This window comes from Ammospiza caudacuta, chromosome 3, assembly GCF_027887145.1.
Source record: "Ammospiza caudacuta isolate bAmmCau1 chromosome 3, bAmmCau1.pri, whole genome shotgun sequence".
Lineage (NCBI taxonomy): Eukaryota > Metazoa > Chordata > Aves > Passeriformes > Passerellidae > Ammospiza > Ammospiza caudacuta.
The window spans coordinates 86,315,562-86,337,019 of NC_080595.1; the positions used below are offsets into that span (position 1 = coordinate 86,315,562).

Consider the following 21,458-nt stretch of genomic DNA (forward strand, 5'->3'; position numbering starts at 1 on the left):
TTTAGGAAAATGAAATGGGTGATGTGTTTGGAGACTGTGAGTGCAGAAGTCTCTGGGCTATCACAGCAGAAATCTGCATGCTGTTAGCAGATCTGCTATTTGAAATGATGCATTTTCAGCCTGCAAACAACCATCCTATTTTCATCTGAAAATACAAGATCATTGTGTTCTGTTAGATCTTTGAAACCCTTTTAGAAAAATTCCAGTAGATTAAAATTATGACCAAATAAAATAAACACAACTCATCAGGGTGAAGGATTGCAATCTCAAATGTGGACTGTGAGTAAACTTGATCACTTTATGGGTAAACATCAGTTTGCATGTAGGAGTTACTCATGACATAACACACCAGAAGATTTTGTTCAAGATGCAGGGATTTATACATACTTAATGTTAAAAAAAGAACTACAGATTCTGAAGATTTATTTGAAGGGTTTGAAAATAACTTAATACTGGCACAGCTATTGGCACTCCTGTTTGGGCAGCAAACTGCAGTAGGTGTCAGTGATGATTTTCTTTAACAACACAGAACAGGGGACGATAAACACAAGATTATTTCAATAAAAATTATCTTACATCTTCCTTCATAGTACCTGGAGCAGAACTCAGGCACTCAGAAGGGGACACCTTTATTGGAAATGATAATTTCTAACCTCAGACTATTGGGCCTGTGTCATAGCTGCTTGCTCTCAGCCTAGGACATCTAAATGAACAGTGGGCACCACTGGTCAGACAGCTGAATTAATTAGCTACTGTTTGGGCAGATTATTAATTTATTTGTGCCTTCTCCAGCTCAAGTGTGTTGAATAGTCATTTGTTGACAATAAAGATCACCTTCCCCTTTCAAACAACATACAGAAACATTTCATACAGAAATGTCTGTATGTAGATGTTGATATTTATCTAAACCAAAGTTTAAAGTATTTTTCAGATGAGAATGTTTTCATGTAATTTTCAACAGAAACTACTTGCAAAAAGTAGGCAAAGGAGTCATAAGAGATTTAAAAAAATTAGCTTTCAAAGGGCATAAATTGTTGCTAAAAATGGTTGTTTTCTCTCTATTAAACCCCATCCTGAGTCCCAACAAATCAAGTGGATACTGCAAAAGATACCAATCCTCCCCAGCAAAGCAGCTGTGGAGGGTGTGTAGGAGGTAAAGCCTGCTGAAGCCATTCCCAGGCAGTCTGGTTGCACTGCTGATGGAACGAGCCAGGACCAAGGCATGAGTGTGTTAAGGAGACATGTGCAGAGCTTGCAGAATGTGTTTGGCCATTAGCAGGGGGCAGAAGGGCACAGCACTGATAGTGTTTGACATTTACTGGGAGACAGAGGCAAAGCTGCTGAGGGCTGCAACAGAAGGCCCAAACGAGTCTTCGCTTCCAGTCACGGGATTCACTGGTGGGAAGATATTTTTGTCATCTCAAAACTGTGCTAGCCCTCATCAAATCCTTTGCTGAAGAATGGGAAAATATATGGAACAAAATCATATCCATCATTTGCTGCAAGTAGCTTACTGTACACTTAACACACTGTCATCAGAGGAATACATTGTCGTATATTACAGTGAATAAATACAATTTCTTGTTTTCATCTTGTTTTACTAAGAGGTATTTTAAAGCAGTAAATACTTAACATTTGAATGTTAAAATGATAAATATGTGTTTATTTACAGAAAGATACCTTTAATAAGTAAACCACAAGATCTGTTTGACCTGACATCTGTTTTTGGAGGGTGATGGAAAGCGCATCTTATGAACAAGTAGACAGTATAGAGCAGCATATAGTTGTTTATAATAATTTAGCTGTTAAGTTGCATTATAACTTTCAGTGACAAGGAGTACTACATGGTGGAAATTGCTGTCTTCTGTTTGAAGCCTGAAAGTTGTTAAGCTTCACTTAGTATTCCCCATTTCTTCCACTGGAAGAGACAGTGAGTACTTGATCCCTTTCTATCATTCCAATGCAGCCGTGATTTTGTGATCTTTGATCCTAAGCTTCTCCATTCCTTTCTTTTTAATATTGGAGTCCTCTCAATGAAAGGTTGGTATTAATTTCTCATCATCTGGGGTTGCTTCCCCCCTCTGCTGTGTTTGGAGGTGAGCGATTTGTGACTTTGCCCAGTATTTGTATGGACAAATCTGGTATGAGATCTCATGGACTAATCAAGGGAAGCTTAAGATCTTGTCTGTAACTAGTAATGATCTCTTCTAGGCCTGCCATTTTATTTGTGAAGTTTGATTTTTTCCGTATACATTATTTTATATTAATATGTGCATTAGGTCTGCATTTTAATAGCCATTCATGGACTGTTGGTAGGTTTTTTTGCCATTCTTCCTAGGGGGACTTTGTTAAAATGGATTAATATCATAAGCAAAACTTTGTACTTTCTGTGGTTCATCACTCTTCCATTTAGGAATGAACTGAACAATGCACAGCTCAGCACAGCTCTCTGTGAAACTCTACTGGTGACCTTTCCCAACTACAAAAATTCCCCATTTACTGCAAACATCTCTTCATATGCTCATCTGGACTTGTGGAGTATTTGCTTTATAGCTGTTTCAAAAGATTGTCTTCTAATTCCCAAAGCTTTGGGAGTTTGGACTGTTGTCATCACAAGTTTTTTTGTTTGTTCTACTGAAATGTTTTAGAAAGCTATAAGGATTATACAGATCAGTGGATTGCTTGGTGTTGTTGTCTACATCCACTATTCAAAATTTTTTAAAAACATTTTTCTGTCTTTCTGATTCTGTTTAACAAAGAGCTTCAGTGTCTCTGCTGTTACTCAATTTTCCCAGACAACATAATTAAAAAATGATGAGTTCAATGAATTTTCAGCATTACTTTGGGGAATTTAGGGGCATGAGGGACAGTGAATAAGAAATTTTTGTGTTGCAGAGACAAACATGGGATTACGTATTGGAAAGAGTAGGAAATGGATGCTTGGGCATGAGTAAATATATTCTTTCTCTCTTAATTCCCAAAGGCAGCTGGTGGAAAAATAACAGGGAGATGCCTATCCTTACATCATCTGGAGGGTCTGGATCTGAAACAGGGAGAGGAGTGTCTCACCTAAAATGGTGGTAAACACATGCCTAAGAGAAAAACATGATTAATAAATATTCTAACCTCCTCCATTTTCTGAGTAGCTCCTACTGAGTTTTCTCCCAGGTGAGCTCAGTGCTCGTTAAGAGATGACATGGGGATGTCATTAGCCTGCAGAAAGCTTTGTCAGTTAGGTGTTAAATAAATGTTAGGCCTGTCACACGTGCCTATGGATTGCCTTGCAAGTAAGCTAGGTTTAAATTGAAAGGTTGCAAGTCTAGCAGAAAATAAAATTAGGAAATGCAGCCAGTGAAGAATAGAGCTTGGCATGAAGATAGAAGGAAACTGCAGAAAGAAACCAACATAATATAATAGAAGAAGTCGATATTGCTATTATGATGTGAAAAAATAGCAGACAGCTATTCAGGGAATAACAAAAGAAGAGAAGTAGTGCATTATGCTTAAAATTGCATATTATTTTTTTTTTTTTAATTACAAAATAGCCTTTACAGGAATATTTTACTGTGTATAATAGGTAAAATGAAAATGCTAGATTAATGTTTGAGACTCCAATTCTATTTTGAACAACTGAAAAACCAACTAAATTTTAATCCATCTTGATTAATGGTTTTAATATGGTATTTTTTTCTATTATTTATTTTTGGATTCAAATTTCTGGGACTTTCAAAGCTGATTGTAGTTTGTTTACAGTATTTTGTGATCAAATATTTTGTAGACTCTAGATCTCATCTTGCAGAACTCACGCATAGCTTTGTATACATGAGTAATCCCCAGGCTGCTGATTTTTCCCGGACACGGACATTTGCTGAGTCTCTTTCCAGCAAGCCAAAGTGTTTACATCCTTATAGGATAAGACTTCACTTACAGAAAAGATCCATTTATAAAGGTGACATTTAAAATCTGAATCACACAATCTAAACATTTATAGTTGCTTGTCTTTCTGGTGAAGTCTATGTATAAAAAGAAGTTAGTATTTCAAATACTTATGTATATATGTGTTTCTGTATATTTATATGTACACATGCTGTACATAATGTGTGTGTATACAGATAGATGGATAGATATGATATAGGGAAACAACTGAGCTAAATTGTCCAATTTTTTTTCCATTTGGATTCAATAAAAAAAAATCCAGACCTAAACAAAAGTAACTTTAAAGGCTTTCTTATTGCAAATGTGGGCAGGGTTTCAAGACAATCCATAGAGATGGTGCAACAAGAGCTGACTGAGCTGGAACGGAATGACTCAAATGTTTCCTTTTCCTTGCTTTGCTTATCAGGCTGCCAAATTTGATTTCTTTTTGGTATGGCATTATTACTGCTGCTAATGAGAGTCAAGTGATTCTTTTAAACAGAAAATTTAATGTTTACTACAAATAAAAAAGAGTCTCAAAATCTTGAGAAAGACTCACAGAGGAGAGATTAATGTGGTCTCTCATCTTCATGTCGTTTTGTTTAATTGTATTTACAAAGATAAGCAAAGATTAGGACATTGAAGAGTTTGTGCAGTGGCTGGCTGGGTTTCTAGAAACTATGTGAAAGTTTGTAGAATAAAAAGTGTGACGTTTTGTGTGATGTAGTGTTCTCTTTTAGTTTTCTTTTCTGAGTTGTTTTTTAAGTTTCACTAAGGAAAACAATGAGCAAATGTATTGAACTCCAAATTAGTTTCACTGCCTGTGACATTGCTCTCTTTTTTGGTGTGATCTGTTGTTGTAACTTTCAGATTTTTTTATTCTCTTTCCAATTTGCCACTCCCTGTATCTTTCGGAAACATTTTCTTTCAGCATTCTTTCCCCTTAAATCACTTATTACAACAGACTGCTCATTGCCTGGCTAGTCTGAAAAAGGAAAAATATTACTTGGTACACGGTGTTACCTTAACTAATGACTGTTTTTGGTAAGGAGGATGATGACTGCTAAATGTCAAGTTCTTTGCACTGTGTTAGCCAGACTGGATTTAATAGCCTTTTATTAGCCATTTTGCTGCTGGTTTCCTTTGTTGCAGAAAAAAAATAAAGAATAAATGAGTCCTTGCATGCTTGATTTATCTCTAGGCCGTGTGAGTGTTGTGACTAGGATAGCATGAAATTCAGTGCAGACTTCTCACAACAGTGAAATTCAGAGGCTTATAGCCTCTGTCCAAGGTCCATCATGCTCTACAGAAGCAAATATTTCACTTTTACAAGATATTGGTTGTCCACTTTAATATAAAATTTCACTATTTGGTGTCTCATGGTGGCTTCTATTTAATGATAGATTATAATCATAATCAGATTAAATCAGTCACCAGTTTTCAAATCTTTAAATTAATGTCTTGTCATTTTTTAATGGTGACAACAGAGAATTTTTCTTCCCAATTTTTCCAAAATATTTTGAAAAATATGAGGGGCCATGTGTGTTCTGGTACACAGATAACCCTAGCAGGCCATTCAAAACTCAAAAATAAATAAATGTCACATTACATTGTCTGCTAAGATAAAGTAAAGAGCTAGAGCAGCAGGGTGATGGTGTGACATATGTAGATTAAAAAGCACATGGCCTATCAAAGCAGGATACCTTTTAAGGGATATTTTGCCACTCTTTGGGATAATAGCTAATTTGGGTTCAAGAAAGAAGTTTTGGTTTGATGGCATTTTGATAAACTCTCCAAGGAATTGGAGAAGTGATAGTATTTTTTTCTTACAGCCATAAATTGAATGAGAAAATTCAGATCTTTGACTTTGGTAAGGATCTCAGGCTCCAGTAAAAAGGGCCTAGGTAATTTAATTAATGTGTCAGTAGAAGGAGAGACTTATATCAGGCAAAGAGAACTGCAGACCTCTGACAGAGCTGTAAGAGCAGGGAGAGCAATTTGATTTTGTGAGTTGGTTGCTTGCTCTGGCCAAATTCATGACATTAACTTCTTGGTTCAATTTTATTGCCCTGGGAAAAGCTTAAGTAAATGCAAAAGCACCTATGTAGGGGGTAAAATAAATTAAAATGTTTCCTAGTTAGATGTTTATGTATAGCTAAAGGATGTTAACTTGTAGATTGGAGACTTAGTTATCAGGTGTGTAAATAATGGCTACCAGACAATTATTAAAGGTCTGTAAATTACCTCTCTTAGTATGGTAACATTTATAATTTATTTAAACCAATTTTAAAAACTCAGGATATTGTATTTTTTCCTGAGTTCTCTATCAATAATCTAAATGCCTTGAAATTTCTAAAATGTTGATACATGTTGAAACATTTTTCTTGATTCAGTAAACAACAGTTTTGAAAACTTAGCCAGAAAATCCTCTAATCCTCCATTGTGATATGAGTATTTTCTTGGATATTTTATACTATGTCAGCTTTGTGTACTTTCTGGAATAGATGTTTTCTTTTTGATATCCTCTATTTTACTTTAAAAATTTGGATACGTCTTGCATGGGAATAATTGAACGTAAGATTTAGAAAGAGAAAAAAATATGTAAAAGGAGTCTGGGACCGGTATTCATTAGAGATTTCTAATGAACAGTAATTTCTAACTGAACAGTAATTAATTGGCTGAAAGCAAGGTTTATTTAAGAAAAACAACAAAACAGTCCAGCCTTCAGTGTCAATCTTTATACTGGTCATATCTGTATAAAAGATATGTATCCATCAATAGGTGTAAGATAGATTTGTCTTTTGAAGAAATCTGTGGGATTGTCAAATACCTCAGATAGTACAGAGGAAATTTTCTGGTTTTGATGAAGTTGCAATGTGAACAACACTTAAAACAAATATGACAGGTAGGCAAGTGACTTGTGTACAGCCCTCACACTCAGGGATATTATGTAGGCCAGTTTTATAACTCCATGGTGTTTATAATCTCTTATTCATCAGAGAAAGAAATAAGAACTAGCTGTGGTTTGGCACTCACCATTTAACATAACCAAGTTGAATTCAAACTAGTTTTGTCTTTTCAATATTGGTAAAATTTTGAATTCCCACTGTACATAGAACACAAGCCAGATTACTTAGATGAGAGTTTTTAATTACCTTTAATTTACTTTTTTTACTCTGAATATCCACAAGGAATTATTTCTTAATAGTGCTAGAATAGAGCAAGTGCCTGTCTCGCATGTCAGACATTGTCTGTCACAGAATTTGTGTCCTATTTGGTTGGTTGGTTAATTAAATAACTTTTATATACTTACTGGCTTTTGCAGGCTGACTTCACTTTAAAAATACCTGTATTTCTCTGAAAGAATATTTCATTTTTCAGGAATCAGTCTTCTGGACAGTGTAAACAAAAAGTGTTTTTTTAAAAGAAGGCTATGATTTGAGTGGAATTAATTTATTTTATTTTTTTAACTTTGAAATTTGGAGGTAGTTCAACATGATGGTAGACCCATAAAATAAATGAGTTTTAACATTCAGACCCACATGTAAGAAATTTCTGAAAGCATCAGAATTTGTAAATCTTTTTTAATGCCTTTGGGTATTTAAAATTTGGGGTTTGTTTTGTTTTGTTTTTTTCTTGATTGGTGTCTCTCTCATTATGTAAATCTGTTGGTTTTAACTGCATAGTGATGAAGCTTCAGTGGGCAGGAAATAAAATGTTCTTTCAGTTCAGGCTTATCTTCAGCTGTGTGGTTTGGACATGGGAAGGAGTTGTCCCTCCTGAGCCCAGAGCCCTGTGTAATCTCTCAGGAGAGATTTCAGCCACAGGACTGCTGCAGTAGCACAATATCTGACAACTGAGGAAACCTTACCAGTAGAAAATTTTTCACTTAAGTGCTGAGTTCTGGGTTTGTGACTTGCAGTCTTCAGCCTCTTCAGTTCCTGAAGTGTCTTAAGTGTTTGTGGAAATCCCAGCCACAAACTGGTGTTTGTATGCCTTTGGATCAGAGGGTATATTTGTACTTCTGACCACTCTTAGAAGAGTGATCGTTTAACTGTGGGTCCAGAGGATTCTTTTGCAGTTAAACTTAAAATTTGGTGATTAATATTTCTGGGAAATAATTTTTTCACAGGCTTTTAAGCCAAATATTTGACATAGCAGTGGTCTTAGTTAAGTGCAATATTACTAATTTATATTTCAAGTCATGTAGATGTGTTTTTTAGTAGTAGAAAAATTGTAAGAATCTTTTATTCAGAGCTGGAAATTATTTGGTAGATATATCTGGTTATTGAAAGTAAGATTTTTTTTAAATGGCTGCAGATAGAATTTTTTTATTATTTAGATTGCATATTAAAAGAAAATAGTAACTTTAATGTATTTAAGTAGTTGGTCTATTAACTGTATTAATGCTAGTATATAGCTACTTGTTTTCTCCAACTTTCTCTTTGAATTTACAAAACAGAGATTGTACCCTTTTGCAGTAAAAAAAAAAAACAAACCCAAACCAACAACTCAGAAACACCCTGTGAAGCTCCTTGGCTTTCTTTTGGCCAGCAGTAGTTGCTCATTCCTGCCCGTGGTCTTCACCATTTCTCAGAGTTAGCTGGAAAAGAAGCAAGGGAGGAACATTTGGTTTGTCTGAATCATTTCCCTGGTTTGGTGGCCTGGTGGTGATGTCTGAGAGAGGGGAGGAGCTGCCTCTTGAGAAAACCTGCTGCCTGCCCCTGGAGCCTCATTAAACCTCAGAGAAAACCATAAAATAAGCTGAATCTGTGATGCAGCTTGAAGGGGCAGGTTTGGGCAAACAGAGAGCTCTGAGTGCCCCTTCTAGAGAAAAAGCCCCCTTGCACTTTCCTTCCTTGCCAGGGATGCGAGTGCCACCAGCCCCTGCTCTGCTTCCCTGGGCTACTGCACCCACCTGCCAGAGCAAACCTGTGTTCTACCTCAGAAATGTCTGCAATTTGAACTGCCACAAATTAGTTTTTAATTGATGTCCCCTCTATTGAGTTGTTGTGCTAGGTATTTATTATGTGGATATATTTTAAACCATCTGATATTCCTTAAAGGCAGGTTTGTACTTAATTGAATATTTTAGAGATAATTCTGGTATTTTCATGCTACTTTGGCAAGAGTAATCAAATGTTTGAACTTTTTTTTACATACACACTAGTCAAAAGTGTTTTTCTTAATGTTTGAGCTGAGGAAAGACCCCTTGAGAGTCCCCATTTGCTACTCTGTGTTGCTGGGCAGCTTGGCTGCTCTCCATGTGGCCTAAATGGTATTTATATGGCCTGGGTATAGCTAGTTTGTATGGGGTAATTAAAGCAAGAATGTAAGCTGAAACATGTTCAAAATAGGAAAATCAGATTGAATTAGAACTTTAAAAATGGCATTACACTGTGAAGACTGAAGAAGGATAAACTTGTCTTTGATTTTATTCAAAAGTTACGGGTTTTGTATTATGAACAACATGGAAGTGTGTAAAAACATTCTGTCCACATATGTTTCATATTTTTTTCTGGTATCTTCAGTATTGTGTCAATAGAATGGAATAATTACAGAGAGATTCAGAAGAGTGCTTTCTAATTGATTGTTGGCTTAATGCTGCCAGTATTAGAACTGCTAGGAAGAGGGTGCATGACAATGCAAAATAGATGTGATCTGAGGCTACTGGAATTAAAAATACTGACAAGACTAGTAAGATTTACTTGGAAATTTCAGATACATCCATAATTTTCAGCAATCCAGTTTTTCAAGCTGTTTTTAAAGATGACCAATCAATTCAATTTAGGTAGAGAAAGAAGAAAAGAAATGTGCAGGGGAAGAAGTTGTAGGCTAGTATTGCTTAGTTCTACTTTTGCAATGTGAGGTAAGAGACAGTGGGTATTGACTGAGTCAAGCTATGGAATATAATAAAAATGTATAAAGCCTAATGTTTATTATTCATCTTCTATTATTCTCTTGATGCATTCTATAAGGTAACTTGTGCATTCTGTAAGGTAGCTTGTCCCCTAATGAGCAGTAGCTCCAAAACTGCTTTTTGTTTATAATTTTGCTCTCTGTGTGAGAATGGACATGATGTAAGAGGAAAAGGGAAGCAATAATCAGTTCCCAGATGTTCTCTTCTCTGCATGTCATTAGGCTGGGTACTTTAAGGTTGAATGTCTTTTAGTAGCCACTTGCACTACACTTCATAGTGAGAAAACAACTTCTCCCAAGAGACAGGAACGCCCAGTTGCCTGCCTTGTCTGCGCTCCTGAGGAATGGGGAGATAAATATCAGGAGTCCTAAGGCCCCTGGTCCTCTGAGTGTTCTTTTACTGGAGCAGGAGGAGCTGGAAGCAGAGTCAGAAAGCAGCTAACTTAGCTGCTCTTGCAGCCTGTTGTTAACCTCAGGAAGCAGAAAATTCCATTCCAAGAGTTGCAGCTTTTTCATTGAGGTGACCTGGGATTTTCCATGAAGTGGAAGGAAGAGCTGTTGCTTTGTCTGAAACCAGGGATCCAGTCTGCAGCCAAGTGATAGAATGCCTGAATTTTTGTTGTTAGTCTTTATGCAAGCCAACAGTGTTTCCATTTTAATAGTAAAATGCCCTTAGCATTCTACAAGAACAACTCTCCATGTAAATTCTAGCACCTCCAAGTCTATTGGAATCTAATATACCTGTCACTATTGGAAACAAATGGGAAGTACAAAACAGTTGGAAATATATTCCAACAAAATCTGCCTAGTGTATGGGGAAGAGTGACGCATAGATTTACAATGAATAAAAGCTTTTGAGTCAAATTTAGATGTTATTTTTAGATGCAGTAATTCCTTCAATTTTCCACATCCTTTGGCTTGATGTTGGTCCTGAATTGCAGAACTTCTTTTTGAATTGAAGGAAACAAAATGGGCATTCTTTAGTAAGGTCATTGGCATTTTAGATGCCGGATGTTATTTATTGGCATAATAAACATAATACAAGCTCACATGCACTGCATCAATGAGGATGCCTGCCCTGAGGAAAGTCCCTAAAACTTCAGTGATGGGGAAACCACTCTTTTATGCTGGCTCATTAGTTTACCTGTCCAGTTTGTTGGTTCATTCGGAGCCCTCTCTCTCACCCCTGTTTTCAGCTGTAGGGTCTTTGTAGCTGAGAGCTCAGCCCTGCTCTGATCCTCACCCAGCACAGGGTGCTCCTGTGGGAGAGGTGCTGAGTGGCAGAGTTAGAAAGAAGCTTAAGGCACTCTGGTAAAACACTGGTGATTATTCTGTGTTGGTTTTCAATTATGAATATGCGCACTATTTGCATCCATTTTCCTGAGAGAACAAATCTGCTACAGAACAAAATCAGAGTTGTATTTTTCCCTACCCATAGCTATTTGAAGTTTTATGGTTTATTTCTTCTTAAATCTTTCAAGAGCTGCTGCTGCTGCAAAGAAAAAAAAAACCAAAAAAAACCAAAAAAACCCCATGAACTTCAGTGTTTGAATTTTTTAAAGAAAAATTATCAGTGCTATTCTTCACTTAAAGGTGTTTGTTTCTGCTGAGCAGAAACTGGAAACAAACATGCTCAAGCTGAAATTTGGAATCAGACTATCTGATTTGGAAGCAGACTATTAGAGACTGTCTAATTTTCAACAGTGAATATAGTTTACTGCTAGAAGGACTAGCAAGCCATTAGATTTTACTTGATTAATGGTCTTGAATCACAATTTTATATATTTCTCAAAGGGATGGCTCAGCTCTGACAGCAATAATTGCCTTAAGACGGGAATTTCTCTGTTGTTGTGTGACTTATCTTGTGTGAGAGGTTCGGGAATGATAATGTTTCTTTCTGGCTTTCAGTTTTTTCCTCTGAGAATATCAGTATTTCATGGACACAGAGTTTAGAATTAAGCATCCCCGTGAGACAGAGAAGTGGAGAAACAGTATTTATTTTACAGAATGGTACATGGGAGGGAAATAAGACTAATTTATGACTGCATAACATCAGAATTTCTGTGGTCTTTTCACAGTAGTAATTCACAGGACTGCTAACTTTAAAAGCAAACAAAACTAGTGCATTTGTTTCAGTGGTGCATGCTGAGCCATAAACTAGCCAGCTTCATATTTTGGTGTCTTCTTTAGCCTGCTATAGAGGAGAAATGTAACTTTTTATTCAAAAGTCCAGTTGAAACTGCATATTCTTAAATATTAAAAAGGAAACCAAGAAAAGGTTGCATCTCCAACTGCCACTAGTCCTCTAAAATATTTCAATGTATCATAGCTCTTTACACAGACTGTGCCAAGCATTAGTTTGATCCAAGACCTTTGCTACCTCAGATTTGTGTGAGTGCAGCATGCAGATACAACTGTCGTGCTCTGTTTTATTGGGCATAGCACAAACACAGGACAAAACATCAGCCCTTTCCAAGGTCATTTCTGTGAAAAGTAATCAGTAATGAAACATATGGCTGTGCTGTCAACAGCCTTTTCATTCTTTGGTTTCGGCAATAGATCCCCCTGAGAGAAATAAAGACAGATTTTGCCTCTTCTTGTAATTTCTCAGACTGCAGAAACAGCAATTGCATCTCTGAATTCTATCCATGCTGGTAAAAGGAGTGGGATTTAGTTGTGCTAGTTTGGTTTTGTTTTGGTGTTGTTTTTTTTTTTTTTTTTTAAGATAGCATGAGAATTAGAAACCATTATAAAATAAAATTTCTAATTTCAAAATAATTTCTGTAGTGGATGAATATTGAAGGACTCTGAAAGTGGATAAGACAAAGAGCCACAATCACATCATGGTGAAATTTCCATGTATAATTTTTTGCAAGCATACAGACCTAAAACTTTGGAGCAGCAAATCCCACTTGAGTCCTTTTAATGGCACTTTTAATGGCTGGTTAGAAATATTGGTGACAAGGGCAGCAAAGGGATCTAAAGACTTAGTAAGACAATACTGTAGCATTTGATTGAATTAACATGTAAATGTTTTCCTTTCAACTGTAATGGCAAGATAATTGTTAGTTAAAACAAATCTTTAGCTCTTGGAGAAGGATATGTAATAAGCTCTGTGTTCACCAAAGCTGTAGCTGAAAAAATAGTTCTTAAGACATGTGAATTCAAAGTTCCTGTTAACAAATCATACATATTTGTGCAAATCAGATATTATTTTAATTAGATAATTGATATATCATCTAGACTTCATTATTTATATTTTCTGAAGCATGGGTTTATGATCAAGGCGAGTGCTGCCGAATGTTCTACATCCTGTTCAACAGATTTCAATATTTTTGTGGTCCTACCATTTACTTTTGGTACTGAAATTACAGTATACTAAGTACTATTGACTATGATGCACCCTCACTGTGTAAGAATAATGTTTTAATTTCCCATCTCAAAATGCAGTGGCTTTTTTATGTGCTGCATGCTAATGTACAGATAATAAAAATATCTCAATATAAATTAGAGAAAATTACATATTGTATGTAATAATTAGACTGGGGAAGATTAACCCAGAAAACGAAACACCAATAAAAAGAAGAATGATATAATTTTGTTTGTAAAAGAAGTTCTAGGGCTAAATCTGAAAAGGAGGCAAAAAAACACCCCAAAAACTTGGTTTCTCTAGTATTCCAACCAGTGTTACACTGCTAACAGATGATTACTGTAAGTAGTGCTGCAGCTGCAAGTAGGATTTGGTTTTATGTTTTTAAGTGGTGTCTGTGTCTTTGTTTGTTCAACAAAGTGACACATTTTTTTTACAAAGCAGTAGTTAAAGCAGCATTAAAGTGTCATTGACATCATCCAGTTACTCCACTGACTTGATTATATAACCTCTTTTGTGCAATTTTCATGCTCTGCTCCTTTTGAATGTTTTTACTATGCTGATGGCTGTTTTTCATTTCCTGCTGGGATGACCTTGAATAAAAAAAGAATAAGAATAAAGTAGACATAAGCAATGTAGCCTTGCTGGCATTTGCAGATCTTTTGTTCTGTATTGAGAAACATAGCAGTTTGGTGTTCAAGGTATAGGTTATTTCTGCTGAATAGTAATTCATCTGCAGTGGTTAGGAAAAAAATGTGTCTTATTTTGTTTTTTTGAGTTAGCAATGGTAAAATCATCTGGTTATGACAATTCCTACCTTACGAACACGTCGTAAAAGTGTTAATGCATGATGGCAATTATGTAAACTTAAATTATTGATTTACCTTTTAAATCTAATAGATTTACAAATCTAATGTTTGTCTATTAATTTGCTCCCTTCCTTTTTTTTTTTAAAGGAAAATGAGATTAGCTAGTTTGCACCATTTTTCCAGATCCAGTATATATCACACAGCTGAAGGAATTTATTTTCCATTTTGTCACTTCTTGTTGCCAGTCAGCATTTCATAACTAGCCTTACAGATGTATGATTGCACTGTGTTTCACATAAGAGTCTTTCTCAGACTGTTTATATCACTCATTAGCAGAATGTCATGACCATGATAAATGCATAATTTTAAAACTTGCATTATTTCTCCCACTACCTCCTTTTAATTTATCAGATTAAAGTAATGAAGATTATATTACCATATACTTTACAATCACTTATAGAGAAAGAGGTTTAGCTTTAAATAGTTTTCACTGGACCTTTAAAAAGCGTCTACCTTCACAGCAGAGGTTGGACATTTGGGAACCTGTCCATTTTTAAAATACTTAAGACAGTAGTGTTCTTTCAGATTTTCTTTTCAGCTTTTACTGCTGTGGTGATTTTGCTTAGCTGAGGAAATAACTCTAAATTTTAAGTTCATTCATGTCTTGAATCGATGCTGGTGAACCCCTGAAACAAGGTAATGAGATACTTGCCTCCTTTTATTTTTGCTAATAGAAATCAGGATTTGGTTTTATTGGTAAATGCTTTAGTATTTTGCTGTCAAATGAGAACTGGTAATAAAAGTCATTAATGGGTCAGCATGGCATTTGAAACAGCGTATTTATGACTAAGTTGGTTTCATCTAAATTGCCTTTGTCTTGTCCAAAGCTAACAGATATACAACTATTTTCAATTTCAAGTATGAAATCAGATGCTTTCAATGACAGGCTAAAAAAAATGCAGCTCTTCAAAACTTCAGTTTAAATACTTTGTTCTAGTGTGCCAGTGGTAAATTTGCTTTATTCTGTATTTACAGATACTGGTTTTGGACTCACTCCTAGGATTAGGTGGTTTTAAGGAAAAATGTTTTATTATACTTACTCTCCTTTTCATGTAGTGTTCTTTAGCATGAATGTGTGAATGTGATCTTTACACTGTGATACCTGGGAGCAATATGCTAGTCAATAGTCCCTAAAATAACTATAACAAATGTAAGTGCAATTTGGTGTTTAGGTTGATCTGTTGTTTGCATTTAGTGTTATTAAGCAAAGTAAGAGGATATTTTCATTTTTGGACTAGAAAAGCTTAAAACAGATCCTCGGAGATGAACAAATTATTAAAGGGATCTTCTGAAGTTGGGAAGTTTAGGCCATATGAAGTAGGTCTAACAAAAAAGTACTAAGTAAGACATAGCTTTATGTTGCACAATTGGTTGGTGTCAGTGCAACTAATGAGTGCTTGGTTTGACCAGATGTGTGTCTTCCTCAGCCTTAACAGTGAAAACAATTACAAATTTATTCTTCAGTGTGACAAGGAAATGGGATCAAAAGTCAATTTTTGTATTCATCTTTTTCAGTATCTATTGTATTTGTGAGGACCCTTGTGGCAGGAAAGAATGATGAATCTGACTCCATGTTCTCAGAAGGCTAATTAATTATTTTAGGATACTATATTATATTAAAGAATACTATACTGAACTATACTAAAGAATACAGAAAGGATACTTACACAATGCTAAAAAGATAATAATGAAAACTTGTGGCTTTCTCCAGAGTCCCGACACAGCTTGGCACTGACTGGCCATTGAGTCAAAACACACCAGAAATCCAATGAAACGATCAACTCTTGGATAAACAATCTCCAAACACATTCCACATGAGCAAAACAGAGGAGAAGCAAATGAGATAATTATTGTTTTCATTTTTCTCTGAGGCTTCTCAACTTCCCCGGAGAAAAATCCCGAGCAAAGGGATTTTTCAGAAAATGTGAATGCCTCAAGTATCGGGAGAGATATAAACAGAAGATCAAATTACACGTTGTGCTTAAAATCTTCCTTTTGCATATAGAATTCCCCTCTCAAGCATTTTTTAATAACAGGTGTCCAAAGCAAAGTTATCTCCCTTACTTAATCTAAGATTTTGGGGCTGTGTTGGTAATTCTAGATTTGAAATCTCTTTAATTGTCTCATTTCTGTGACATGCAGTGTGAGTTTTTTTGTGAATGTCCTGATGTTATGCTATGCATATATACAATATCTCCCAAGATAGATGTTTTTAATTACATTATCACTTAATACATTGTTTCTATATCCATGTTACAATTGGCTAATTATATGTGTATATATAGAGAAGGATGACTGTAGAGGAAGCAGTAGCATAACATGTTAAATTTTGGGTTTAATTTTTTTATTAAAGCTCTTAGTATTGGATCATGACAAATTTTTTTTCTGACACAGATTAAAATTGAAAAAAATTAAAGCCATTTTTAGTATGCTCTCTAGCAATGAGGGGATCTCTGGGACATCCTCCAAGCTGTAATAAGTCACAGGATGCCCAGTTCTCAAGGAGAGATGAGAAGTGCATGGCTGGGTTGGATCAAACAGAGGAGAAGCCATGGTGGTTTTCCTACTGCTGCTCCAGCAGTTCTTTATAAGGAATTTTCACATTTGTCCTGCTTAGGATGACACTTTTTGTAATAACTGCTGACTAATGAGTGCTTATTGTCTGAGATCAGTAGGTTGCCGTTGGTGGAGTGATGACTTGGACTGACTGGTTTTGGTGTGGAGTATGCACAATCTGCTCCAAAGGTGGCTGCCTTTTGAGGTGCATGATGAGAGCACATGATATGTTCTTCACAACCCTACTTTAAATCCATCTGACTTAGAGCAGTTAATGATTTTTCTGAATTTGATGAAGCAACAGAATCTTTAAGATTCAAGCATATGCAAAAAGGGACCTGAAATAATATTACTGAAATACGTGAAGTCTAACTCTTTATAAAAGTAATGAAATTATAATCCTTACCTTTCCACCCTGTATGTTGCTTAGCAATAACTAGAAAAAAAAGAATAAAGGAAAACTGCACTTTAGGCATTTTATATAAAATGTTGCACTTTTACATTCAGTACATGGTTTGATCTAAGCAAAAACAATCCCTTCTCTCATAGAGATTTCAAACAGAAACTTCTTTAATTAGTTCTTCTTGTAAGTTGCTTGATGTTTGAGGTCAATTTTGTACTGTTTGCTGTGTACCCTGTGTGACTGTCATATGTCCAAATATTTATTAAGGTCTTTAGTATTTACAAAGTGTTAATTTGTAAACTTGCAATGAATTCATATGGCCCAATGTTGCCATACCCCATTAGGATGTTTTAAGAGAGAAACCCTATCTTTCATTACTGCACACTGCCAGTGCAAGCTTTAAAGAATGTCCTGTCCTACAGTGCCAGGATATGCCATGGAAGCATTGGATCTCATGGGACAGCAATGGTTTTTAATTTTTATATACTTAGAAATTTTCACTGTGTTTAATTAAATAAAAATCTTTTTAAAAGTTAATTTTCAATGCTAAATTAGAAATAGTTTAAAATGGGCGCTGTAAAGAGCAGAGATAAATGGATGCTTTTAGCTCACATACAGAATTTATTAAGAACAGGATTAATTTTCATCCAGACAAAAAGTGTCTGCAGCACATTTCTCATTTGCTTTGTGACAGAAAAGGAAACATACACAAATACTGTATTTACTTCCATGCCATCCGTGTGGGCCTTAGGGATCTTCCCAGAGCCCTGTTCAGGTAATGGAATGCAGAAGCTGGCAAGGCCAGAGTGTGTGTGCACACCCTGCCTGGCACATGTCCTGGCCACGGCTGCTTGCAGGGCCGTGGGACCACGGCCATTCCCAGGCGCTGGAATGTGAATCTCAGGAGCATCCAATTGCTAAATTGACCGCCTGCTCCCTGGCACGTTCTTGGCCCATGCAGCCTCGCGCTCTGCCGAACATTTCCTGGTCATGCTCCATGGATTAGCGCAGAGCAGAGCTCCTGAGTGCAGCCAGGAATAAAATAACCCTTGAGAGTGTTCAGTTTGCTGGCCATCATGGATGTGTTTTGTTTGTTACTCAAGCAAGACATGCTTCAAAATGTTGGGCTTAGCTTCTGGGGAAGCCTGTGCAGCTAAAGTGGATTTTTCAGCTTGAATTTTGTTGTCTAGCTACAATTTTAAGAAATAAATGTTTTCACTTTGAAACACATAGTAAAAGAGACAATCTGAATTAGGTGTAAGAGGTTTTTATTTTAAAAACCAAATGCATGACAGTTAGTTTTGAATTGTTAGGCAAAAGTTGTTAAATACCCTAAAATGCAATGACATCATCACAGGTGTTTGCATTTCTTTAATTGGTCATTTCATTTACTGTTTAGAGATTAGGAGAGGGAAAGATGACAGTGACAACTGAGTGGCTTCCCTGAGTCTGCTGTTTTAACCTCCTGGTGCACTCTGGCCGGTCAGCGGGAGTCAGGCTTGCTCTGGTCCAAAGCACAGCATCCAGCCAGGATACGTCAGTTTGTCAGAGTGAAATGGGGAGCAGTGAACAAGGTGAAAGAGAATTGAATGGGTGGGGAACAGGCTTTTGTGAGTGAAAGTCATGTGGCACGGTTGGGCCGGAACTAGTCAGGAAAAAAGGGTCAAGAAACCTCATCATGCTGGTTGACCACACATTATTTCAGCAACACAAAATGCCTTTGAAGATCTGCTCCATAATGGCCTATTTGTGCTACCCATACTAATTTCTCAGTTTTAACACAGTCCTCATTCCTTCCATTCACTCTCCAAGGGGACAATTCTGATTGCTTTTGGGCTTTTGCTCTGAGCTCTTCTGTTCCCTGAAATCATTCTGTTATCATAAGCTGGATATGGTGTCTGTGCTGTGGGGGCATGGCATTTCTCTGATCTCTGCCAATTCTGTTGGATGCAATCTTTCACTTCAATAAATAATCTTGCATATCTTTTTCCCTAGCAGTTGAAAACTTGGTTTACAGAGATTTCCTCTATTGTTTATGTGAATTGTATATACCACACCCCATAAACTAATGCATGCAATGAAAATTCTATTTCCTTTATCTGCTTGTTTGTTTTCTTGTTGTATAGGGAAATTATTACAGTTTGACAGATTTCTTCTTTAGAAATCTTCAGTGGTTATGATTTAACTTTTATCTTCTAAATTTGTGAGTTGTTTAACTCTTTATTTTGGGGGATTTTGTGCTGAAAATTAATGAAAATACTTTGAGTGAAAGATAAATATTACTTCCTATGAAGGAGGAAATATTCTTTGAATGAATGGACCAAAATTATAATCCTACATTTTAGTAAGGTTAACATTGTTTTTTCCCTCCAGTTTTAATTGTAGTACTGACTTTGAACAATACATATGTATTCTTCATAATTTTACTTACAGATACAAAGTATACTGTGCTCTAGAGAAAATTTATGTGCTGTGTTTTATTGCAGCTCCTTTTTCTTATATTTTTATGTAGAATGAAAATGAATGGGTAGAATTTCAAACCTGATGTCTTCTTTATCTTTAACAATATGAGAAGGCAATAGTGTTAGGAGTTTAGATAGGTATCACTATATATGATGTTACATGCAGCTTGGTACTGCATGCAATAATGCATGTAATTACTTTGTTCCTAATCCCCAGATATCCTCAAGAGTTACTGCAGAGTAGATTGGATACATCAAAATGGGGTTGATTTTGCTGCTGACCCAGGGGGCTGGCTCCTTACTTGCATTCATGAAAGTTTTAAATTTTTATTTATTGCCTTTACGCTGATGTAGGGAATAGGCCTACTTGTCATATGGATGAATGTACATTATTTTATATCTAAAAAAAGAGGGTTTTAGGAGCTAAATATTGCTAGTTGTAATGGTAATTTGAGGCTTTTGAGAAACACTGTTTCCGATATTCCATTCAAGAATATTGATTTTTTGCACTTTTGAATATTTTAATCAAAACTAAAATGCTCTTTCGGAACAAAATAAGCTTTCAGATAATCTAGAAAAATCAAGAAAAGTAAAGTGGTATGTCATGTCCAATGATTCTTACTGAGGGATCTGCTGTATCTTCTCTCAGTGCAGGATATGACATTCCATGGTTGTTTGGAATATCTTGGCACCTGAGGTTCAGAGGCAGCATCTCCTTCTCATCAGGAATGTATGTGTATGACACATGAAACATCTGAGTGATGAGCAAAACAATGCTATTAAAGTAGAACTAAATAAGTGCTTTTGTGAAGAACAAGTTAGGGTTTTGAAAATTTGTGTTTCTAAATCTGGAAATCCTCAGTTTGCTGAATGTTGTGTAAAGGGGCTTTCCAGCGCATCTACTGGCAGTTTAACTACACATCTAAAGAAGAGATAGGGGTTTGCATCCCTCATTTACTCCAGTCACTGATCAAGTATTTTGGTGGAGTGTAATGCAAACAGAACCACCTGTCTAATCCTTTCCCTGCAATGAACAGTAGGCCACATCCTAAACCACTAACATAGAAAAAGTCCTTCTGAGGCCATTATTCCAGAGCTGAACAAGTCCTGATGGGTGGATTCATAAGGAATGATGCTTAAGTATGTTCTTCATAAAAGACTTCAGAGAACGATTCCTGCCATTAGTGCAGCCTCAGCCAGTGGGGTTGTATGGGATTGGGATGCAGCTGATTGAGTTTTGTCTACTCTTCTGTATTTCCTTTAACCAAATTGCAGAGAGACTTTTGTTAACATATTACCTGTGAAAATGCAGAGCACATTTGTTTTAATTGAGACCAGGCATGGTGCAAAGATTACAGTTGTGACACATTTGTGAATCCTCTCCTAAACTTGTCAAACAGCCTTTGGAATTGTTTTGCTTTGGTTGTGTTGTGTTTTATGGACAGAAGCTGGTCAGTCATCACAAAAGACTTGTGCTTAGTTCATTTTTTCATACTAAAAAATACTAAGCTTTTTTAATAACATGGGGTTTTTTTTCTTTTTTTATTCTACAGAGATCTGAGGTTTAATAGGATTAAAGAAATCCAGCCTGGAGAGTTTAGAAGGCTTAAAAACCTGAACACACTGTAAGTCCTTTTTCAACCCTAAGACCCTTTTCCTTTTGACTTAATATGATCAATTTGATAATGTGTCATATTTGCTTACTTTTCACAGGTAAGTAGTCTCATAAATTTGAGCTGTAGCATTGACACAGATGGGAGAAGTAGGGGTTAAGACCAAAATATCTGAAGGCAAAAACACGTGTATGTTTATCAAAATAAAAAGAAAATTATTTGCATACTAGTATTTTACTGATATACTTTAATTGAATTTCATGAAAAAAATGCAGACCATTTTTTATTGTAACTTTTTTTTTTGACAGGGTGCTAAATTGTTGGGGTTTTTTTGGGGTTTGGGGTTTTGTT

General features: G+C 36.0%; 1 protein-coding gene across 1 annotated transcript in view; it reads left to right on the forward strand.

Moving 5' to 3' along the window:
* Window positions 1–21,458, forward strand: part of PXDN (peroxidasin) — an 81,794-nt gene that overhangs the window by 4,325 nt on the left and 56,011 nt on the right. The window contains exon 2 of the mRNA XM_058801765.1: window positions 21,048–21,119. Within this exon, the coding sequence (XP_058657748.1) occupies window positions 21,048–21,119 (72 nt within the window). The remainder of the gene's footprint in view (window positions 1–21,047; window positions 21,120–21,458) is intronic.